Below are 21,144 nucleotides of genomic sequence, written 5' to 3' on the forward strand. Positions count from 1 at the left end.
TTAAGGTGTGTCCTTGGGCTCCCTGGGAAGAGGGAGAGTGAAGCAAGACGAGATGGACTGTCTTTAGTTTACGACCAAAGGCGGCAGCTTTTTTACTTTTTAGTGACCATCTTCTTGAAGCAGATTCGTTGTCCTCTTCCAACTTTGCCTTGGGGGAGCCACATACAGAATGGAGAAAATGAAACTTGCTATTTAGGAAAGAAGAAGCAAGGTTGCGCTTTGGGAGTTGAAGGGGTTCTGAGTCCTCCAATGTACACAGGCTTCATTAGACGGACCCTTGCCCAGATTCCGCCTTAGTTGCCTTTCTGTCCTCCCTTTTGTCTCCAAGGCCCATCCCAGGTGCTACTTCTGCTCTTCCCATGAGCTTCTGTCCCCATCAGAAAAGCTATGAGCTTTCATCTCCAAGTACTAGGTCACTGCTCCAAGCCTTTTGTTTTTCAAAAAATAATACCTGTTATTAACAAAATAATTGGCTGTCTCCACATATGTATTTATTTATGGATTATGTGCACATATTTCTGTACTAGTGGACTCAGAAAGCCCCCAAAAAGCTTCTAAATATTTATTATTAGGTTTAGTGAGCCTTTGGGAAACAAGATTATTGCATGTCTTTCAACATGGGTGAAGAAATGAAGACATTTGTTTTCTTGGTTCAGATACATACTTTAAATGTGTTGCTAATCCCAATAGTCCCATATCATACTTAGGTAACTTACACCTGTATCAAGGGTGGAAGAAAATCCATATTACAAATTGTCTTAACAATTTAGTTTTTTGGTCGTCTCCCTCTCAGATCTGATTGGCTTGTCCTTGTGTTCACCTCCCAATGTGGCTGGCAGGGAGCTCCCACCAGGAGCCAAAATGGCAGCTCTGCCTCTTTCTTGTTTATGTGGTCACATGTTGAGTATTGTCTCCCGTCCCTACTTTCTTTTCACAGATCTTTTCCAGCCTCTTACCCACTTAGTGAGGGTGATTTTAGTTAAAAGAGGTAAGAGCCACAAAGAGGCTTTACCAAGAGGCTTCCCAGAACTGCAGGGTACTCTGTGGGGTTGACAGCCGGTGCAGGCAGCATCCTTGTGGAGGAGCACTGCCGTCCCTCAGGCTGCTCCTGCCCTTGGGGCACAGCTGACTGCTAGACTGAGAGGCCAGGGGAAGGAGCCAGTGCCATTCGGCAAATGGAATATTGGAGAAGTTTTATTTCTCTTTTTTGAAATAAAAATAAAAATGAATAGATGTTCTCATTTTGTGTTTCATCATGTCAACTGATTCCTGCAGTGAACACAGCCCTCTTTGGAGAGCACTGGCTCAGCAAATAAGCTTTACCGAGCTTCCAATTCTTGAATTGGGAGGATGGGCATCGCAATATTGTGAGGATTGACTGAGCTAATGCAGGAAAAGTGTCTGACACATACACAGTGCTTACTACTATAATCTGAGCTCTGATGGCGAGCTTCAGTAGGCCCATGTCTGGGTAATTTGAAGAAAGCTGTTTTTTAAGTGACCTGGTTCCGACTGTTCTGGTGGCTCCTCTTCCCCCCCCCCCCACATTATTATTAGGAGCCAAGGGAAGGGGACCTACTCCTACTCCCTGTCAGTGGATGTGTTCACGGTTTCTTCAGCTGCGCCAGACTTGGGCCCTGGAGGTCCTGGGGGTGGCTGGGCACGTTGGGCATGTCCCTGTCGTCTCGGATGGGCACTGGGTAGTTGTAGGGTGTGACCTGGTTGGTCATGGCGGTGTACTTGGTGTAGGGGCTGAAGGTGGGCAGAATTACAGCAAGGCCCCTGATGGTGAGGGACGTGACCAGCCCTGGTTCCTTGGCCCAGGAGTTTTTTAGGATGGTGGCAGGTCTCCCAGCCATCTTGGTCTTTGTGGTGGCCTGATGGCTCCTTTTAACTGCTGGGGAGTAGAGCATGGTACAAAGAAATTGGAGTGTTTCTGCCTTTGCACTTGTCAGGTTGATCAGGAAGCATTGCCTTGTTTATGCTCTTCTGCTCTTCCTTTCTGTTGATAAGCGATGAGAATGGTTCACAAGTCAACTTCATCCTGGGCAGGTTGATGACAGCAGAGCCGGCCAGCTAATTTTGGAATGAAAGAATGATCTAGGGAAGGAAATTCCGGTTTTAGTTGCTTATGAGCTGTTTGGATTAGCTGCCATTAGAAGTGGACAGAGGAGCACACCCTCCTGGATGGAGAGGGTCTTCTGATGTGGGAGCACTTTGGGAATTTATCCCTAATGGGGATTCAAAGCCCATTTAGCAGGGGCCTGCTTACCTACCAAGCTTTTTCTTGAAAATCATACCCCAGTTTATTGAATTTTAAAAAGTTGTTTGTGCTTTTCTGTCTCCTATTGAAATTTTTGCCAAACCCAAGATCACTAAGATTTTCTCCTATGCTTTCTTATGAAAGTTTTACAGATTTGGCTCTTACATTTAGGTCTGCAATTCATTTCGAGTTCGTTTTTGTAGATGTGCTTACTGTAAGAGCTTATTTAATGTTTTCTTTTCCATTATTTTACTGTAATTTGTAAGTTGCTAATTTACTTCTTGGGGTTTCAGCTAATTTTCGCTTCATTCATATTAACCTGCAAATAAAAAGGAGGAAGGACAGGGGACTGATAGATTGAGGTGGGTGTCAGGGGAGACCCAAAGTCTAGATAAATTGTGTAATCCATCTGTGGATAAATTAACCAGTCTTGGGATTGGTTAGCTCTACCAATTTGCATTGGTGCTTTGTCAACAAGAAGACCCATCTGTATCATCCATTGCCTCCACCTATTACCAATGATAAGAACTCATCATAGATTGGGAGAACAATTTAAAGTGGTATTGCTGTCTGGGATCTGTTGAAAGGGCAGTTATGCCTGCAAATATTAGCTGTGTGAAGCATTGGTTTGGCCAGTGGGGCCTCTGTATTAGCTGTTTTAATACGAGTGGTTGCAGAGAGATAGCCATCATCTCTGTAGAGTAGATAATAAACTGTTTTAATATCGCCTGTAGTTTGCACAGCCTTAGTCTTGGCAAGGGAGGAGGCGCCAAGAACCAAACTCATGCCTGTAGTCTCTGTACTTGAGGAAATGATGCGAGGCTCCCTGGGGGGAGGGGCGCAAACGTCATTGGCCTTCTGTCATGGTGCAGTTTCCCCTTTGAAGCCCCTGCTGGCCCTGAGGCTTGCAGGCTACTCAGCTTGTGCCTGACCACTGGCCAGCACTTGGTGGTTTCTGTCCTATGGGCTTCAGGTCAACTGAAAACGGCTCGGTGTATGTGGCCCTCTTATTTAAGTGTCGATAGAGAGAAGTCCCTCACTTTACTGACCTTCTAGGGCTGCTGAGCCTCAGACTTCTCCAACACCCAATCTAAGGTGCTCTCTCACTTTTTGTTTTTGTTCCTGTTCCTTTCTTTCAGTGGAGGCCATAGTGGAGTTTGATTACCAGGCCCAGCACGACGATGAGCTGACTATCAGCGTGGGTGAGATCATCACCAACATCAGGAAGGAGGATGGAGGCTGGTGGGAGGGACAGATCAACGGCAGGAGAGGTTTGTTCCCTGACAACTTTGTAAGAGTGAGTACAAAGCGAAACCCTTTTCCTGTCTCCTATGTGGGTGCTGCTGACCAAAGCTGTGGGGGCACCTGAGGAGGAATTTCCTGGGCTCTCTGACGGGATGGCTTGACAGCTTGACCTCTTGTGTGCTACCAAGAAGAGCACATACAGCTTTGCCCTAGATAGCTAGCAATGCCTGTTTTGAAATCACTTTCTGAAGACTCAGAATGTTCTCTTTTAAAACTATGTGACACTTAGAACATGCTAGGAAAGTATACAGCTTGTTAAACTGGTTTATTTACATGCTTGTTTATTTGCTTTGATCCTTCAAAGCAGCAATTTTCAACCGCTGTGCTGTGAGAATTTTTAAAACATGCAATACCTTACTATTTAGTCAGGGACGCTGACCTCTTTTCTCTTATCAGGGGTGTCAAACTCATTTTCACCAGGGGCCACATCGGCCGTGTGGTTGCCTTCAAAGGGCTGAAATAATTTTAGGACTGTATAAATGTAACTACTCCTTAACTGTTAAGGAGTTGAAATTATGTTTAGTCCCCTTTGAAGGGAACCGTGAGGCTGATGTGGCCCTTGGTGAAAATGAGTCTGACACCCCTGCCTTAGATTGTCAAATAAAAAAGTGACAGCTTATACAGTAGCTGTCTGGTGTGAATGAATCCAAATTATACTTATTTTTGTCAGATCAGTAAAAAAATATAATTTTTTGTGTGCCATGGAATTTTAATAATTAGTATATGTGCACCATAGATGGGAAAGGTTGAAGATCGCTAGTGTAAAGGGATTTTACCCTTTGCCATTCCATTCAAAATGGAGGTGAAACTAGTTTTGACCACTTAAGTGGCAGTCAAACTAAATGCAGAATTCTAATTGTACTGTTTCACCTTTGTAATAGCTTTTTTTTTTCTGATAGTACCGATAGTATTTTCCTTTTCCTCATTATGGCCGTGCAACATTGAATAAAATCTATTTTTTCAGTAAGGGTTTAAAAATTTGTTCTTTACCAAAGTCATCTAGGATTAATTATAAACATGTAGCTCATTCATGTTAAGGACTCCAAAAAAAAAAAAACCCCTGAAACAATGAACAAATAAAACAAAAACAGACTCATAGAAACTGTTGTTACCAGAGGGGCGAGGGTAGGGGGATGGGTGAAAAAGGGAAGGGAAATATAGTCAATAATACTGTGGTAAGTTTGCTCGGTGACAGATGATTATTAGAATGTGTAGTGATCACATTGTAAGGTCTAAAAATGTCAAATCACTATATTGTGCACCTGAAACTGATATAACCAATATAAAGTTGTATACCAACTAAACTTAAATTTTAAAAAGTCCAAAAGAAGCTCTGGCTGGTGTGGCTCAGTGGATTGAGCGCTGGACTGTGAACCGGAGGGTCACTAGTTTGATTCCCAGTCAGGGCACATGCCTGGGTTGCAGGCCAGGCCCCCAGTAGCGGGTGAGCGAGAGGCAACCCCACGTGTATGTTTCTCTCCCTCTCTTTTTCCCTCCCTTCCTCTCTGTCTAAAAATAAACAAACACATTTTTTAAAAAGTCCAAAAGAAGACATACTGCACAGTTGTAAATAATAGTTGAAATTGGGTAAAAAATGGATCTCCTGGAGGCTGTTCCCTGGGGGAAATACCAAGAAGGTGTAACAAGTCTGTGTACCGTAAACTTCCACACAACGCTGGAGAAGAGCAGACTATTCTCAGTGGGAAGTGCTGTGTGCAGCTACCCCTGTGGCTCCTGCTGTAGTTTCAGTGATACCAGACTGTGCTTAATACCTGAGGCTGTGGGGGCAGGTGGTGAGGGGAGTATGGGCCCAGAGAAGCAGATGTCCCCCTCAAAGAGCCTCAAGGGCTGCACGGGCCCTTTTATTGAGAGGGGTTATTGAATGAAAAATAGGAATGTGGCCCAGGCTGCCAACACCTGGGCCCTCTACCTGAACCCAGCCAGCCCCCAGTGCAGAGCAAACAGGAACCCAGTTTAATCTTACTTCAGAATCTTGCCTTAGATCGATCCTGTTAACATTTCTTCTTCCTCTCCTTTTTTCTGGGGTGTGTGTGCAGAAAGCTGGGGACAGTTGTTAGTGTATGCTGATAAACCTTGCTTTCTGTAAATAGTTGTGGAAGTATAGACAGTTTTCTTGGACTACAGTTGAACCTAGCAGTTCTCTCCTATTTTAAGAGCAGGAAAGCATTGTGTCCAGGCCACCACGGATTGACTTTGTTGATGTGTAAATGCAAGGGGATTCTTTTGCCCTTTCCAACAAAAACTCCAGTTTTGGGACAAAGACTGTCCTTGAAGGTGAACCAAATTCTGGTATGGAAAGAGGGTTTTTCTAGATCAAAAGGGAAAACTTGGGTAAAGATGGAGGAGGAAGGAATGACAGAGGACTGTGGGAAAGAGAAAGGAGGATCTGGGAAAGAGAAGGAGAGGAGGACCATGGGAAACAGAGAGGAGAACCCTGGGAAGGAGAAGTGACTACAGTGTGGCTCCAGTGTTGAAGGTAGGCCCAACCACAAATCTGCAGACTCAGAACTTCTGAGATGGACTTTGCTCAGGGCTTAAGGTGGGTGCATCTGCTGTAAGTGTTTGTGTGGGGCAGTGGGCACCAGGGCAGGGCAGCACAGCACAGGAAGAGCCAGGCAGGCTTGCTCATGGAGCACTAGGAAACAGAGGGGCTCCTTGCTGTCACACGGGGGCCTTTCTCCACTCTTCCCCTCCTGCTGGGCCTTAGGCCACCTCAGCGGGCTCCGCCCCATGGCTTTCATGGACTTCGGCTCAGAGGGAGGCTGGTGGAAAATGGCTGGGAGGGAGGGAGTCTAGCCCAGTCAGGAGTTATCCTGCTGGATCCCTGCCCTGGAGTTCCCTCAGTCTGGCTGTGTCCCTCTGCCAGATGGTGGCTGCTTGCATCAAGTCCCCTTCCTCCTCATTCTGTTCCTCTCATCCCTGCAGGCCTGGGCAGCCCTTGTTTCTAGCCCTGGCTCCTGCCTCGGAGTTTCTCTGTACGTCACCCACTTTGCAAAGGTCTCTTTATTAATCCCGCCTCAGGTTACCTACTTCGAGCGTACCATCTGTTTCCTTTTTTCCGAGCCTGACTACCCCATCAGGCCGCTCTGAGGATTAAAGGAGACAGCGTGTGGTCAGCCACTTTCTGACTGTGCCCTGCCCCCTCTCTCCTGGCCCGAGTGCGCCTGTTCTTACCTAATCACTTGTCATCTCACCTCAGCTAGAGGACTTCCAGTGAGGGGAAGTCATGCTCTTTGGAGCAGCTCATTCCTCCTGGGCCAGAAAGGATGTGGCAGGAATGGCTGGGGCCGTACCACTAATGGCTGTCACATTTGGCAGAAAAAGAAACTTCTGTTCTTTCAGATGTCTGAGTCTCTCTTCAAATCTTCACCCACTGGGAATGTTGTAGGCCTATTATTGAAAATCTAGTAGGGTGGATGCAGTGGAATTTAACGATAATGAAAACTGCCATAGAGAATTCTAGAAGCTGAAAATACATCTTTAAGTAATGATCATATTGGCATAAGTTCACAGCTTTGAGAATGGTTTACACATGCCTTATTTAGCTAAGAATAGTTTGTCCCCAGACTGAGTTGGGTAATCTTGTGGAATCCATCGTTTATTTGTGCTTTTATGCCAGCATTACCACTGTCAGAGAGCTTACCTTAATTTTCTTGATTCATTTATTGGATCCTTAGCATTCCAATTGAGCATGGGCCCCCAAAGTGTTGGGGTTCCTTGTCCACTCTCAACTCTGCATTGTCTCAATTTCTCAAAGGAAAAATGCTAGCCATTTCGACCTCCCTATGGTTAAGATGGTGCCTGGGCTGCCCCGGCTCTTGGGCTGAGATTTGCTGGCACACATAAATGTACCCAGCTGGCCTCTTGGTCTTTCAGGTTTGTCCCTCTTTTTTCTTATTTAGTTAGTTTCTATTTAATTTATTTACTGGGCACATGGAAGAAGAATCTTTTCAAATTCTACTTCCCTTTCTTCTCCCTCCCTCTCTCCCCACCCACTTCTTTATAAGACTTTCCTTTCTTTCTTTCTTTTCTTTCTTTCTTTCTTTCTTTCTTTCTTTCTTTCTTTCTTTCTTTCTTTCTTTCTTTCTTTCTTTCTTTCTTTCTTTCCTTCTTTCTTTCCTTTCCTTTCCTTTTTAAAAAATTTATTCATTTTCAGGTGAAATTTCCATAGAGTAAAATGATAAAGTCATAATTGTATGGCTTGATGTTTTATCCATAAGTATGTACCTCTGTAACCATCGTCCAGATCATTGCTATTTTTGTTCCTCCAGAAAGTTCCATTGTGCCTTTTGCCAGTCATTCCCTTTCCCATTGGTAGTCCATCATCATAGATTAGTTTTGCCTGTACTTGAATTTCATATAAATGGAATAATAAAAGGTCCTCTCTTTTATATATGGCTTCTTTTACACAGCAAAATGTGTGTATATCAGCACTTTGTCCTTCCTGTATAGATCTATTTTATGAATATGCCCTAATTTGTTTATCCATCCTTGTGTTGATGGTGACTTGGGTTGTTTCCAGTTTGGATGTTTTATGAATATAGGCCTCGAACATTCTTGTATAAGTCTGCCTATGGACATAGGTACTATTTCTCTTGTATATGTACACGTAGGATTGGAATTGCTGCCATCACTCACTTTCAATGTATGTTTTTCTTGGTGTAAAGCTGTGGCCTCTGTGGATGGGAGGAGGTGTCACACCTGTGCCGGAGCCTCATTTGTGCCATACTAGCTGACTGAGCTAACTAGCCTGAATCTGATTGTCTCCACGTGGCTGCCCTATGGGTGTGACTGTGGGTGGTGGTGTGGCAGGCGCCAGTCCTGCAGCAGAGAGCTCAGTCTCCTGGGCACCATCTGATTGTGGACCCAGAAACTATCAAAGACTCATTCTTTAATTATTAAACTCATCCAAATAGAGGGTGAGCATGTGTCAAAATTTTTCTGAACTCATTTAATGAGAGAACTAGCCAAATAGCAAAACTGATTCAGTAAGGATATGAGAAACTGATTCAGATGGCAGTAGAAAGAGAAATGTGCAAAGACAATTGCTAAATGAGATTCCAAATGGGTCATGTCTTAGACGACAACAAAATCTTAACCTCTGGGGTTATAATTTCTATAAGAAATTAGAAAAAGATAGAAAAGAAAGCTGCACATCTTATTATTTTCCTGCATGTTATTCTCTGACTTTTAGAGGGTTGTAAAAGGTCCTAGTAAAGGGTTAGTAACATGAAGTTACATTTCCAGACAGAATCAGATGACCCCTGAGGGGAGCTTATTAGAAATGCATCAGAATGACATTGAAAGGTCACATGAGCATCATTTTTTGTCTAATTTCCCAGTTTTGGATATTTTTTTCTGAACAGACCATAATGGACATAATATGGTATCTAATACGAGGAAGTATTACCAGGATGAAATTCTTAGTCATTTACTTAAAAAAAAACAAAACAAAAGCAACAAAACATGGCTGCCCTTCTGGGACCTGAAACTGCCACCTAAAACAGGAAGACAGCCACCTATTATAGACAGATGTGGTCTCCTTCTTAGGGGTTCATTTGCCCCATGTTGGCTTGAATTGCAGTGGTACCTTTTCAGAATTTTATCCCTCACATCCAGGTAACGCTGTACTTTAGTCCCCCAAATGATTGACTGGAAGGCTTTTTCTGGGTTCTTTTGACACATGCCCATAGGTACACACTTTTAAATGGCCAGCCAAAGGAATTGAAAAAAGAAAAAGTCTTGAAACTATAGCTTAGGCTGACGTGTGTGTGTGCGTGTGTGCGCGCACACACAACTGCTTTGGGAGGGGCCTCTGGTGAAGTGCAGCAGGACCCAGGCCCTTGACATCTTGTCGCTCATAAATAGACGTGTAGAAAAGCAGGAAGCTGCGGTAGGGTTAAAAGACTGTGCTTGTTGATCTTTCAGTTGATGTGACTGTCTGTGAGGAAGTGAGCTGTGCTCCCTGCTTGCTACTCTGTGTCTTAGGTAACAGTACATTTTACACAGGCCCTGCCATTGAAGGCCAAGGTGGGCTTACTTGGTGCTTGCACATCTTATGCTGAGTGCAACAATTTTCAGCTCGGTTTCCCGTTGCCTTGGTTTTCATTGGCTAGGTGTCTGAGATCTGTCTTTGGTGTGTCTAGAGCCTTTTCTGTACTCGTGTGCAGTGGTTCGTGAGTGTGGTGGTTGTTTTATAATCAGTGAGGTGAAAGATCAGGGTTTTGCATACATGTATCACTCTGACATAAAGCTCAGAGTTACTTTGCTGTTTATGGTTGGAGAGAGAATCACAAATTTACTTCAACAAGTGGCATAAAGTACAGATGTCCAAGTTGCTAGTCTATACTCAGAAACCCTGAAGTGGATCTCTCTGATCAAACTTCAAAGAAAAATAAAACTTTCAACCCAAGGGCCATCCATTTTGTGAGCTATGTAGAGGGTTGTTTTCAAAGTACTCATCTCTCTTGAAAAGGCAGCAGGAATTTTTCCAGGCATGCCATGTAATAGAATGCACGGAGCCCCTTTGTGCTCGTAACACCTAGTGGCGATGTGCTGGGGGGTGTGGGGTCTATGCTACTCGACGAGGCTGGAAGCACAAGTGAGACACAGTCAGTGGGCTGTTGGATTGTCACAAGTGGAGCTTCTTCCACAGGATGACCATTTTAGCTCCTGTGACCTGGCCCTTGGTCATTTTGTACTCTGGATAGCACACATTAGACGTTGTTCTACAAAGATGTTCCTGATTAAAATGCCACTTGAGAAGGTTTCTGTTGGATTTATCATCAGCTCTGTTAGAATATGCTAAATAAACCCACACTTTTGGCCCTCATTGCTGTGTTACTTTATGGAATAATAATGGCTCTATTGTATTCCAGGCTTACTGGCTGCCTGGGCTTGTATGTATAATCTGCCTGTGTCTCTGTTCAGTGACTAAAATTTATTGAGCACTCACTGTATGCCAGGCAGGAAGGAGCCTAAGTCCTTCATGTGCTTTATCTTGTTAAATGCTTATACCACCCAATGGAATAGGTATTGTTTTTATCGTGCCCATTTTTCAGACAAGGTAAATAAGCTACCTTAAGGTAAAAAGACTCACCCATGTTCACACAAGCTGGTGAGGAGCAGAGAGAATGTTGGAACCTGGCAGACTGATGTAGAACCTGATCTCCAGCCGACAGCGTTATTGAAGGGTTCTTATCGTCCTGAAGGGATTAACCCCTCACTATTATTGCCTGCTGTCTGTACCTTCCTCCAGTGGCCCCTTGAGATTTTGTATACCTGGGCCACTCTGATAAGGCTCACAGTTACTTTGCTATTCATGATTTAAGAAGGAATGACTAATTAACTTCAACAAGTGGCACAAAGCAGGGATTTACTTCTGTATTAAGAACCATGGTTGTTAGCTTATTTTCTGAATTTTGAAGGCTTCTATTCAGAAATCAGCTATTTCAACTCAAAAGAGTAGCCATTGCTTGGATTTATGGGCTTCTACTGTTTTTCCTACAAGTTCCGAAAACAAGGCAATTTAGGGAAATATTTCATTTTATTAATTTGCAAGGAAGGGTTATTTTACAGTGTGAAGTATATGCTTTTGAGAAGAAGACTGTCTTTTCTATCAGTAGTAAATAATCCAGATATTTGACTACCCAGTTGTTCCCCATCCATGGGGCGCACCCATGATAGCAACAAATTCCAGCTCAAATTATTCTTTAACTTTAAATATATAGGTTTTTTTTGTTTTTTTTTTAGAAAACAAAATTCTAAAACTAATAACTGGAACCTGTTAGAAGCCCTTGTGAGAACTGTTAACTCCAAGGAAGGTCCGGAGTAATTACGGACAAATATGTTATCAATAGGAACCCACAGCATTGGGCATATTCCTCAGGCTTATCACTGCTGCCGTGCAGGAAGCATGTGTGATGGGGGTGTCTTGTGACTCAGGGACAACAGTCCCCTGACACAGCTGATCTTGGTGATTATGCATAATGGAGTCTTACTTTCTTAGCGACAGGATTATCAAATCTGAACCTAGAAAGGAACTTTGAAATCACGTGTTTCAACCCCCAGCTTTCTAGCGGATCCAAATCTAGACCATCTAGGATGTTGCTGTGGCCATTACTGGATATTTCAACTTGTGAAGTGTGGGGTCCCACAGGAGAATCTAGAGCAGCGAGTCTCCAGGCCTGGCTCTGCGCCAAGCATACGGCAGAGCCAGAATTTTGGAGTTGGGATAGGGGCCTTAGAATATTTGTAAAAGTTCAGGTGATGCCACTGCTTGAGAAAGCTTGGGCACTCCTTTTGTGCAGTGGTCCCAGTAGGCAGCCTAATCCTTTTTAATGTAATATCCTTTCTCAAGCACATGGATTGGTAGCTTGTGACCTGTAGTTCTACAGTTGAAAATACTATAATGGTAGTTCTAAAGCGTATGTGTAATCATGCTGGAAATTGTAAGAAATGTTTACTACAAATACATAAATAACATAATAATATCTAAAGAATATGCAATTTGAGTCCATTAGAATTAATATTCTCTTTTTTCTTTTTTTAAAGATTTTGTTTATTTATTTTAGAAAGAGGGGGAGGGAAGGAGAAAGAGTGGGAGAGAAACATCAATGTGTGGTTGCCTCTCATGTGGCCCCTACTGGGGACCTGGCCCGCAACCCAGGCATATGCCCTGACTGGGAATTGAACCAGTGACACTTTGGTTCACAGCCAGCGCTCAATCCACTGAGCCACACCAGCCAGGACAGAATTAATATTCTCATTTCAGAACCTCTGGAGTAAATAATGAACTCCATTCTGCCATCTCCCTAGTGATAGAGAGGTGGGAAGAATTTCTATGGATGGACCCCAAGATTCTACTCCCAAATTCTCAGAATCTGTGACTGTGATGAGCTTTTATTCTAGTAATTGTATTGTTATATGGCACAGTTGACTTGTGAAAAAGGGGGTACCCAGGTGGGCCCAGTCTTATCATGCGAGCCCTTAAAAACAGAGAACTTTCTTTGGCTAGTGTCTGAGGTGGAAGTCAGAGAGACTCAATGCTTGAGGGGGACTTGATGCTTTGAAGATGGAGGGGTCACATGAGAAGGAATACAGCAATTTTATTGGAGCAGAGGGCAGAGCATGGCTGACAGCCAATAAGGAAACAGACCTGCTGCTGCAAAGAACTGAAATCTGTCAACAACCTGAGTGAGCTTGGCAGTGAATTATCCTCCCAAGCCTCTGGGCGAGAGTCCAACCTGACTGTATTATCAGCCTTGTAAGACACTGAGCAGAGAATCCAGTTGGGCCCACCTGGACTTCTGACCTACAGAAATGTGAGATAATAAGTGGATGTTGTTTTAAGCCATTAAGTGTGTGGCTCCAAATAAAGCCAATGGTAGCAAATGGTCTGGGGCAATGTTCTTCCCCTCTGCTGGAGACTGAGTGGAGAATCTGGAATTTTGTACTGTACTCGATGACATCAGATGACTCGTGGTAGCTCTTCCCTCATCTACTGGCATGTGGTCAGTGGTGACCAGAAGGGGAGTCTGGACTTCCACCTGCCTGCCCCTGGCTCAGGGAATAGTAAGTGGCCCCTATCACTGTTTCTACTAGAGAGTGGGGAAGATCTTAGAGACGAGGGAGCTAGAGAACGAGAGTCATTAAAGCTACACAGGCAGTGCTGGGAAAATTCCTGACTGACTCACACATGAATCTGACTGGAGTCAACATGCCAAGAAGTTTGAGAATAGAGACTGTAGTGTGGAATACCATCCAGGTTCCTAGCTTGACCTCTAGGGGACACAAATGAAAAACACCAGCATAGCACTGCAGGGACTCTGGAAACTAAACTGTCATGAGATCACAGCCCACCAGAAGAGCTCAGGACCTGTATACTTAATCTAAATAGTGTGACTGCTTGCCAAAATTTAAATTGTTTATTTATTTTTTTCTGTTCCCATTTTATTTTTTTACTTTTTACATTTTTTTTATTGTTGTTGAAGTACAGTTGTCTGCCTTTCCCCCCAGCTCTCCCTACCACCCCAGCCTTCCCCACCTCCCTCCCCTGTTTCCATCCCCCTTGTTATTGTCCATATGTTAAATTATTTAAACATTATAACATAATAGCTCAAATGCTTAGGATACAATAAAAAATCACTTATTATACTAAGAACCAGGAAAATCACAACTTAAAAGGTAATCAACAGATATCAATTATCAGGAAGACTGAGATCTTGGAATGATCCGACACTGATTTTAAAGCAGCCATCATAAAAATGTTCTAATGAGCAACACTCTTGAAACAAATGAAAAATTAGAAAATTGTAGCCAATAAATAGAAGATACTTAAAAATAGAAATTATGGGACTAGAGAAGAAAATCACCACATTAAAAAGTTCACTGGAGGAGCTTAGTGGATTAGTGATGACAGAGGAAAGAATCAGTGAAGTTGAAGGCACATGAATAAAATTTACCGAGTATGAACAGCAGCTAAAAGATAGTCAGGGGTGGGGGGGGGCAGGAAATTAGCAGAACCTCAGAGACCTGTGGTACAAGAACATAAGATCTAACATTTGTGGCACTGGAGTCCCAGAAGAAGTTGAGTATAGAAATAAAAAGTATTCAAACAAGTAATGGCTGAAAACTCCCTAAATTGGGCAGAAGGGATGAACCTTCAGAATCAATAAGCTGAACAAAATCCAAACAGGATAAATGGATAAACCCTTAGGAAGACTGACAAAAATAAAAAGGAAGACACAAATTATAATATTAAGACTAAATCAGGGGCTATCACTACAGATCCTGTGGCTATTAAAAGGATAATGAGACAGTGCTGCAAACAATTCTATGCACATACATTTAACAATTTGGATGAAATAGACCAGTTCCTTGAAAACTATGAACTATTGAAACTCATCCAAGATGAAGTAATCTCAGTCATCCTCTAACTATTAAAGAAACTGAATTCATAATTTAAAAGCTTTCCAAAAAAATATCCAAGCCTAGAGGATTTCATTGGAGATTTCCACCAAACATTAAAAAAATTAGCACCAATTACACATAATCTCTTGCAGAAAATAGAAGGAGGAGGGAATGCTTTCTAAAGCATTTTATGAGGCCAGTATTACCTTGATACCAAAATCAGACAGACAGTACAAAAAACAAAACAAAACAAAATTACAAACCAATATCCCTCAAGAGCATAAACACAAAAATTCCCAATAAAATAATGGCAAAACAAATCCAGCAACATATAAAAAGAATTATGTGCCATGACGAGTGGGGTTTATTCTTGTTATGGAAGACTGCTTCAATGTTTGAAAATCAGTTAATGTAATCCACTGCATCAACAGGCTATGGGGGAAAAAAAAAAGTAGTTACAGAATCATACCAATTGAAGCAGAAAAATCATGTGACAAAATTCAACACCTATTTATGATAAAAACTCCCAGCAAAGTAGGAATAAAGGGGAATTTCCCCAACCTGATGAAGAGCATCTATAAAAACCCTACACTTAACATAACTAAATGGTGAAGGACCACATGCTTTTCCCCTGAGCATCAGAACAAGGCAAGGCTGTCTGCTCTCACCAGTTGTATCAAGCATGCTGCTGGAAGTCCTCGCCAGCACAATGTTGAGAAAAGACATAAAAGCATACAAATTGGAAAGGAAGAATAAAACTGGCCCTGTTTGTAAATGACATGGTTCTGTGCAGAGAACATCTCAAGAATTTACACAATAACACTGTAACTAATAATTGAATACACAGAACTGATTTTTAAGAAAAGGACACAAACAATTGAATGGAGGGAGAGAGCCTTTTCAACAAATGGTGCCGGATCCATTGAACATCCAGAGGCAAAAAACGAACCTCAACCTGAACATTATACCGCATACAGATTATCTGAAAATGGACCAAGGATTTAAATGTAAAACATAAAACTATAAAAGTTGCAGAATTAAACACAGGAGAAAATCTCTCACAACCTAGGCCTAGGTAGAGAGTTTTTAGGCATCATACCAAAAGAACATTAAAGGAGAAAAGTTGATTACTTAGACTTCTTCAGAATTAAAAACTTCTGCCCTGTGATAAACCCAGTGAAGAGGATGAAAAGACAGGTTACAGACTGCGAGAGAATATTAGCTAAACAATGTCTGACAAAGTATTTGTATTTAGAATATATAAAGAAGTCTCAAAATACAATAAACAGTAAGAAGCCAAAACACCCAATTAAAAATAAGTAAAAGACATGAACAGAAATTTTACCAAAGAGGATATATAAGTGGAAAATAAGCATATGAAAAGTTCTTCCACATCATTAGCCATTAGAGAAATGCAAATTCAAACCACAGTGAGGCAGTACTATGTGTCTATTAGAATGGGCCCTAGAATGGCTAAAATAAAAAACAATAGTGAGAACATCAAATGCTGGTGAGGATGTAGAAAAACTGTTTTTTTCCTACATTGCTGATGGGAATCTGAAATGGTTCATCACTCTGCAAAATAGTTTGATAATTTCTTATAAAGCTAATTATGTACTTGCCAAGTGACCTAGCGTGTACTCTTGGACATTCATCCCAGAGAAATAAAAATGTATGTCCACACAAAATTGCATAGAGGAATGTTCATAGCAACTTTATTTATAATAGCTCCAAATTGGAAACAACCTAAATGTCCTTCAGTGAATGAATGGTTAAACACACCCTGGTCCATCCATACAATGGAAGACTACTCAGTAATAACAAGGAATGAATACAGGGAGCAACTTGAACAGATTCCAAGGGTATTGTGCTCTGTGAATATAATCAAACTCAGGTGTCATATACTGTATGATTCTGTTTATATTAAATTCTCAAAATGACAATGCTATAGAGCTGGAGAACAGATGACTAGTTGCCAAGGGACAGTGACTGAGTCTGGGGAGGACTGGTAGGACTATAAAATGGTAGCACACGGGAGTTCTTTTGTGGAGATGGAACAGTTCTGTATCTTGATTGTGATGGTGGCTATAGAAATTTATACCTTGGCTCAAAGTATATACAGTTACATACACACATCAGTGTGTGGAAAAACTGATCATTAAATTAAGGTCTGTAGTGTAGTTAACAGTAGTGTATCAATGTTTCGATATTGTACTGTAGTCATGGGAGAGATTCTCACTGGAGAAAGCTGGGTGAAGGATTCATGGGACTCTATGCACTATATTTGTAAGTTCCTGTGAGTATATAATAGTTTCAAAATAAAAAGTTAAAAAAAGAATGTCACTGGGTTTCCACCTTGGTTGCACATGACTATCACTTGGAGAGCTTTAAAAAAAAATCCCAGTGGGCAGGCTGTATCCCAGACCCACTTGTATCTGTGGTAATGAATCTCAGCATTGGTTTGTTCTAGGATTTCTAACTCTTGTTTTTGTTTTCCATTAATTAAAAAAAATGTTTTCCCATCTACTTTCCCACATACCATAGTTCTCCAGCCCATCCTGGGTGTTCCAGTCGTCTCTCCTCATGGTCATATTCTGTCATTGTGTTGTGACGGTTTCGGCTGGGATTTAGGCAAGTTCCACCCACTACTCTGAGCAAGTACAAGGGCACATTAGTATTTGGCCTGTCTGAGGTTAGCCTGGAGACTGGTGGAGCCAATGATAGAAGTAGAATGGGAGGAGAGAAGAAGAGTGGAGGAGGGGAGAAGGAGAGTGTGGGCAAGAGGAGATGGGGGCCTCGGAGACCATGTTGATGAGAAGGACCTGGATGCAGGATGCAGCCCTGGGCCTGGTCTCCTGGGCACACTCCTGCCCTGATGCCCCCGTGGCTTCTGCCTCACACTGGGGTGTCAGTTACAAAATGGTCTTTAATGTAAATTTGATCATACCTCCTTCCTCATGTACCCCACAGACCCCTAAAATCCTTCCTTGGCCTTCCCTTATCCTTAGGAGAGAGACTGAACTCTTCTTGAATGTGGTCAGTCTGCAAGGTCCTGTGTGCTGGCCCCGCTACCTTTATCCCCAGCCTCATCACCCACCTCACATCCCTGCACCCCATAATGCCTTCTCAGCCCTAGAGCTCAGCTTATGCTTTCCCAGGGAAACTTTCCCAGCCTTCCTGACTCACAAATGCCCATTTTTACAAGCCTTTGTGGTGCCCTATTTCTCTCCTCAGCAGCACTTGTCATTCTTGGGATTTTCAATCTGTTGCTGCTTGTCAAATGGCCCTCTTTCTTATTGCACTGAGGTTTTGAGGCATCTGTGCAGCATTGTGTGCTCGGTGCCTGGTGCACGGCAGTGCTTATCCATATTTGTTCAATGAGTGACTCGCTTTGTTGCTTGTTTCTCTGTACTTGGGCTTATTGACACCATTGGGAAGTTAGTGCTTACTCTTTGGATGGTCGTGGCAGTGGCCACTTAAATAGCCCAAGGTCTTCGGTTTTGATTTCCAAAAGCAATATGGCCTGAGGGTTTCCAAAGGAACTAATCTTCCTAACCTCTAGGAAATTCACCCAGGCCAGGTTCAGTGGTGGAGCTCGCAGTCCAATTGAAGATGATGTGCTGAACAGTGGTTGCAGGCTTGCATGTTTATTTTATTTTTTTTTAATTTTAATTATTTTTAGAGAGAGGGGTAGGGATAGAAAGAAAGGGATAGAAATATTGATCAGTTGCCTCTTATATGTGCCCCATCTGGGGACCAGCCCCTCAACCCAGGCATGTGTGGGGATCAAACCAGCGACCTTAGGCTTTGCTGGATGGTGCCCAACCCACTGAGCCACACTGGTCAGGGCAATGCTTGCATGTTAGTTGTTATGTGTATTCCTTGTTTTTCTTTTTACCAGCTGAGACTTCATTGCCTACTGACAAGATACTATATAACCTTAAAATTTGGGGCTATGACAATGTATGCAGCAATATAGAAAATATGTATGCTGTAAGAAAAAAAAGCATGGTACATAATTGTATATGCAGCATGATATACAAACTATCAAACCTTGAGTATAGGGGGAAATGCTCAAATGTTAATAATAGTGCATTTTTTGTATCTTTATTTCTAAGATTTAAAAACTTTAAAAAAAATCTTCACCTGAGGATATGTTTATTGATTTTCGAGAAAGAGGAAGGGGGGAAGAAAAACATTGATGTGAAAGAGAAGCATCGATTGGTTGCTCCCGTATGTGCCCCAACTGGGGATTAAACCTGCAACCTAGCTAGGTATGTGCCCTAAGTGGGGATCAAACCCACAGCCTTTTGGTATATGGGATGATGCTCCAACCAACTGAGTCACCTGGCCAAGGTATATTTCTAAGATTTTTTAAAAGTTTATTTAAAAATAAATTATTTTGATCCGATTTGTTTACTTTTCCTCAGGGATCGAGGTGCTTTTATTTTTCAGCTTCTCGTTACTGAAGTAGTCCCCCAGGTGTACAGTACTTTTTTTAAGTCGCTTTTTTTCAAAAAAATTCCTCTTGTCTTTCAAGTGACTATAAGGTTAATAAAAGTACCAAATGAGCTGGGGTGATTGATCTCTTGCTATGTAATTTGGTTTGAATTTTATCACGTCTGTAGATATGTGAGTATGTAATGATACAGCATCTTGTTTTTATCACATACTGGTGACTCAGCTGTGGTTTGGAGTCCCAGCTGAGCTCTGCCACCTTGGGGAAGTTAATTAGGCTCTATGAGTTTGTTTGTTTGTTTGTTTGTTTGTTTGTTTCATTCATTCATTCACTCACTCACTCATTCCTGCCTTCTTGGGCTCAGTCAGGCTGGAAGCAGTAGTGCCCAGTGATTCAAAAAGCTTGAGTTTAGGTGTATGAGCATCAAGACCTTGGGGAAGTTATTTTAGCCCTCTGGGTATGCATCTATTTTCTCTTCTGAAAAATGGGAATACTAACCACAGTAGTATATCTCTTTGCTACTGTATTTGGGAGTATGCATGAGATCATGTGTATAGGGAGTAGTGTTTGACACACTCAGTGAACAAATACCAACTATTAATATAAGTATGAAGCCAATCTTAGGGACTGGAAAAATACAGAGATGGTGTTTGTCAGTTGGGTGCAGTGGGCAGGGGGTGCTGAGTTGGAAGTAAGAGTGCGGAAGGTTTATTTGTGGAGGGGATGATGCCCATGGAGATGAATGAGGGGGTGGGGCAGGGAGAGCCTCAAGCTGTGGTGCCCTGGTGCCAGCCAGCCTGCAAGACAGAAGAGACAGAAACAGACAGATGGCCAGGCACTAGCACCCCCCGACTTTGCATGCCACCCAGGTCAGTGGCTGGTGGGGGGTGCTACCCGGAAGGCACGTGACCTCAGCTAGCAAGCAAGCTGAGGCACATCCTGAAGGCGCACGGTGTGTCCTGAAGGATATGACAAGTGGGCATCACACCTCCAGCGCTGCAGAGACATTTGGTTTCACTTTAGTTTCTTGACTCACAAAGGGATTTGAACAAATGTATTTCCCCATATCCCCACCCCTTGGAATCACAGGTACATTTCATCATCTTTCTGCCACTGAGGAAGATTAGATCAGAAAGCATGGAGGGAAGTTCAGGGAGAGTGAAGGTAAAAAGGTGAATGCCTCTTTAATGGTCGCAACATGCATTTACTCAGAAGCCATGTGTGTGTGTACACACACATATACAGAGTAGGGCAAAAGTAGGTTTCCAGTTGTTTGTATGGAAAATAGTATACTAATAAGTAACACAACAAGAATTAACTCCATGTTTCGTGTACTCACAACTGGAAACCTACTTTTCTCCAACTCTGTATATTCAGTGATTTGTAGAAGGAGGTGCCTGAAGTCAGCCCATTTTTGCCCTTCACTGCCTGTTTTGCTTGTCATGGAGGAAAGAGTGTTTCATTTGTTGTCATACTTCCTCTGGGACCACCAGGTTTTTTCTTAAGAAAACCAACAAAGTGACGATATCCTGTGTCTGGGAGTCTGTGTGAAAAACAAAGTGGGCTTGCCTGCTTGCCTGCGTGCGTGTGTAAGCTGAGAGGTTGTCCGGGCCAAACCACATCCTGCCCCGGCTTTCTTCAGGCAGGTGGTCCCAGATGGAGGCCCAGAGGGAGGAGCCTGGTGACCCATGGCAGCGAAGGCAGACACATGCTCTGTGGCCCTGCAAGGTTCTTAGGTGGCGTGAGGACAACCTGGCTGCTATCTCCTCTTACAGTGAACCTTGTTTTTCTAAACTTACTGGTGACCATGAACCTCTGAGGGATGCAATTTTCCTGGCCAGAAAACAAGGCTTCAGTCAAGATGTGAGATAGTATCAGTCCAGTGGGTGCCAGGTTAAAACCAAAAAGGGACTGGTTTCACACAACATGGAAGGAAAAGTAAATTTAAATTGTGTTTAAAATATTTACTATTATAGATGTATACTTCACTCATGATTATAGGAAACTGTAATTGCCATTGATTTAAGTGTTAAAATGGGAATGAATCCTTAGCAAGGCTGTGCATGTTTAGGCGATATCTCACTGTCTGCAATGTGATGCCACCTGCTGAAGTCTTTGGTCACGTGGGGTTTGCTTAGGTTGATGGATTATGGGCAAAAGCTACATTACAACTATTTCAAATCAT

The 21,144-nt window shown here is 42.6% G+C and overlaps 1 protein-coding gene across 3 annotated transcripts in view; it reads left to right on the plus strand.

Moving 5' to 3' along the window:
* Positions 1-21,144, plus strand: part of SH3KBP1 (SH3 domain containing kinase binding protein 1) — a 317,304-nt gene that overhangs the window by 47,898 nt on the left and 248,262 nt on the right. For 2 of the 3 annotated variants that reach the window (XM_045856034.1, XM_045856037.1), the window contains exon 2: positions 3,403-3,560. In XM_045856034.1, coding sequence (XP_045711990.1) covers positions 3,403-3,560 — 158 coding nt within the window. The remainder of the gene's footprint in view (positions 1-3,402; positions 3,561-21,144) is intronic. The other variant, XM_045856036.1, reaches the window with a different exon arrangement.

The sequence above is a fragment of the Phyllostomus hastatus genome, unplaced genomic scaffold (genome assembly GCF_019186645.2).
Source record: "Phyllostomus hastatus isolate PE091 unplaced genomic scaffold, TTU_PhHast_1.1 phas_scaffold_12, whole genome shotgun sequence".
NCBI classification, from domain to species: Eukaryota; Metazoa; Chordata; class Mammalia; order Chiroptera; family Phyllostomidae; genus Phyllostomus; species Phyllostomus hastatus.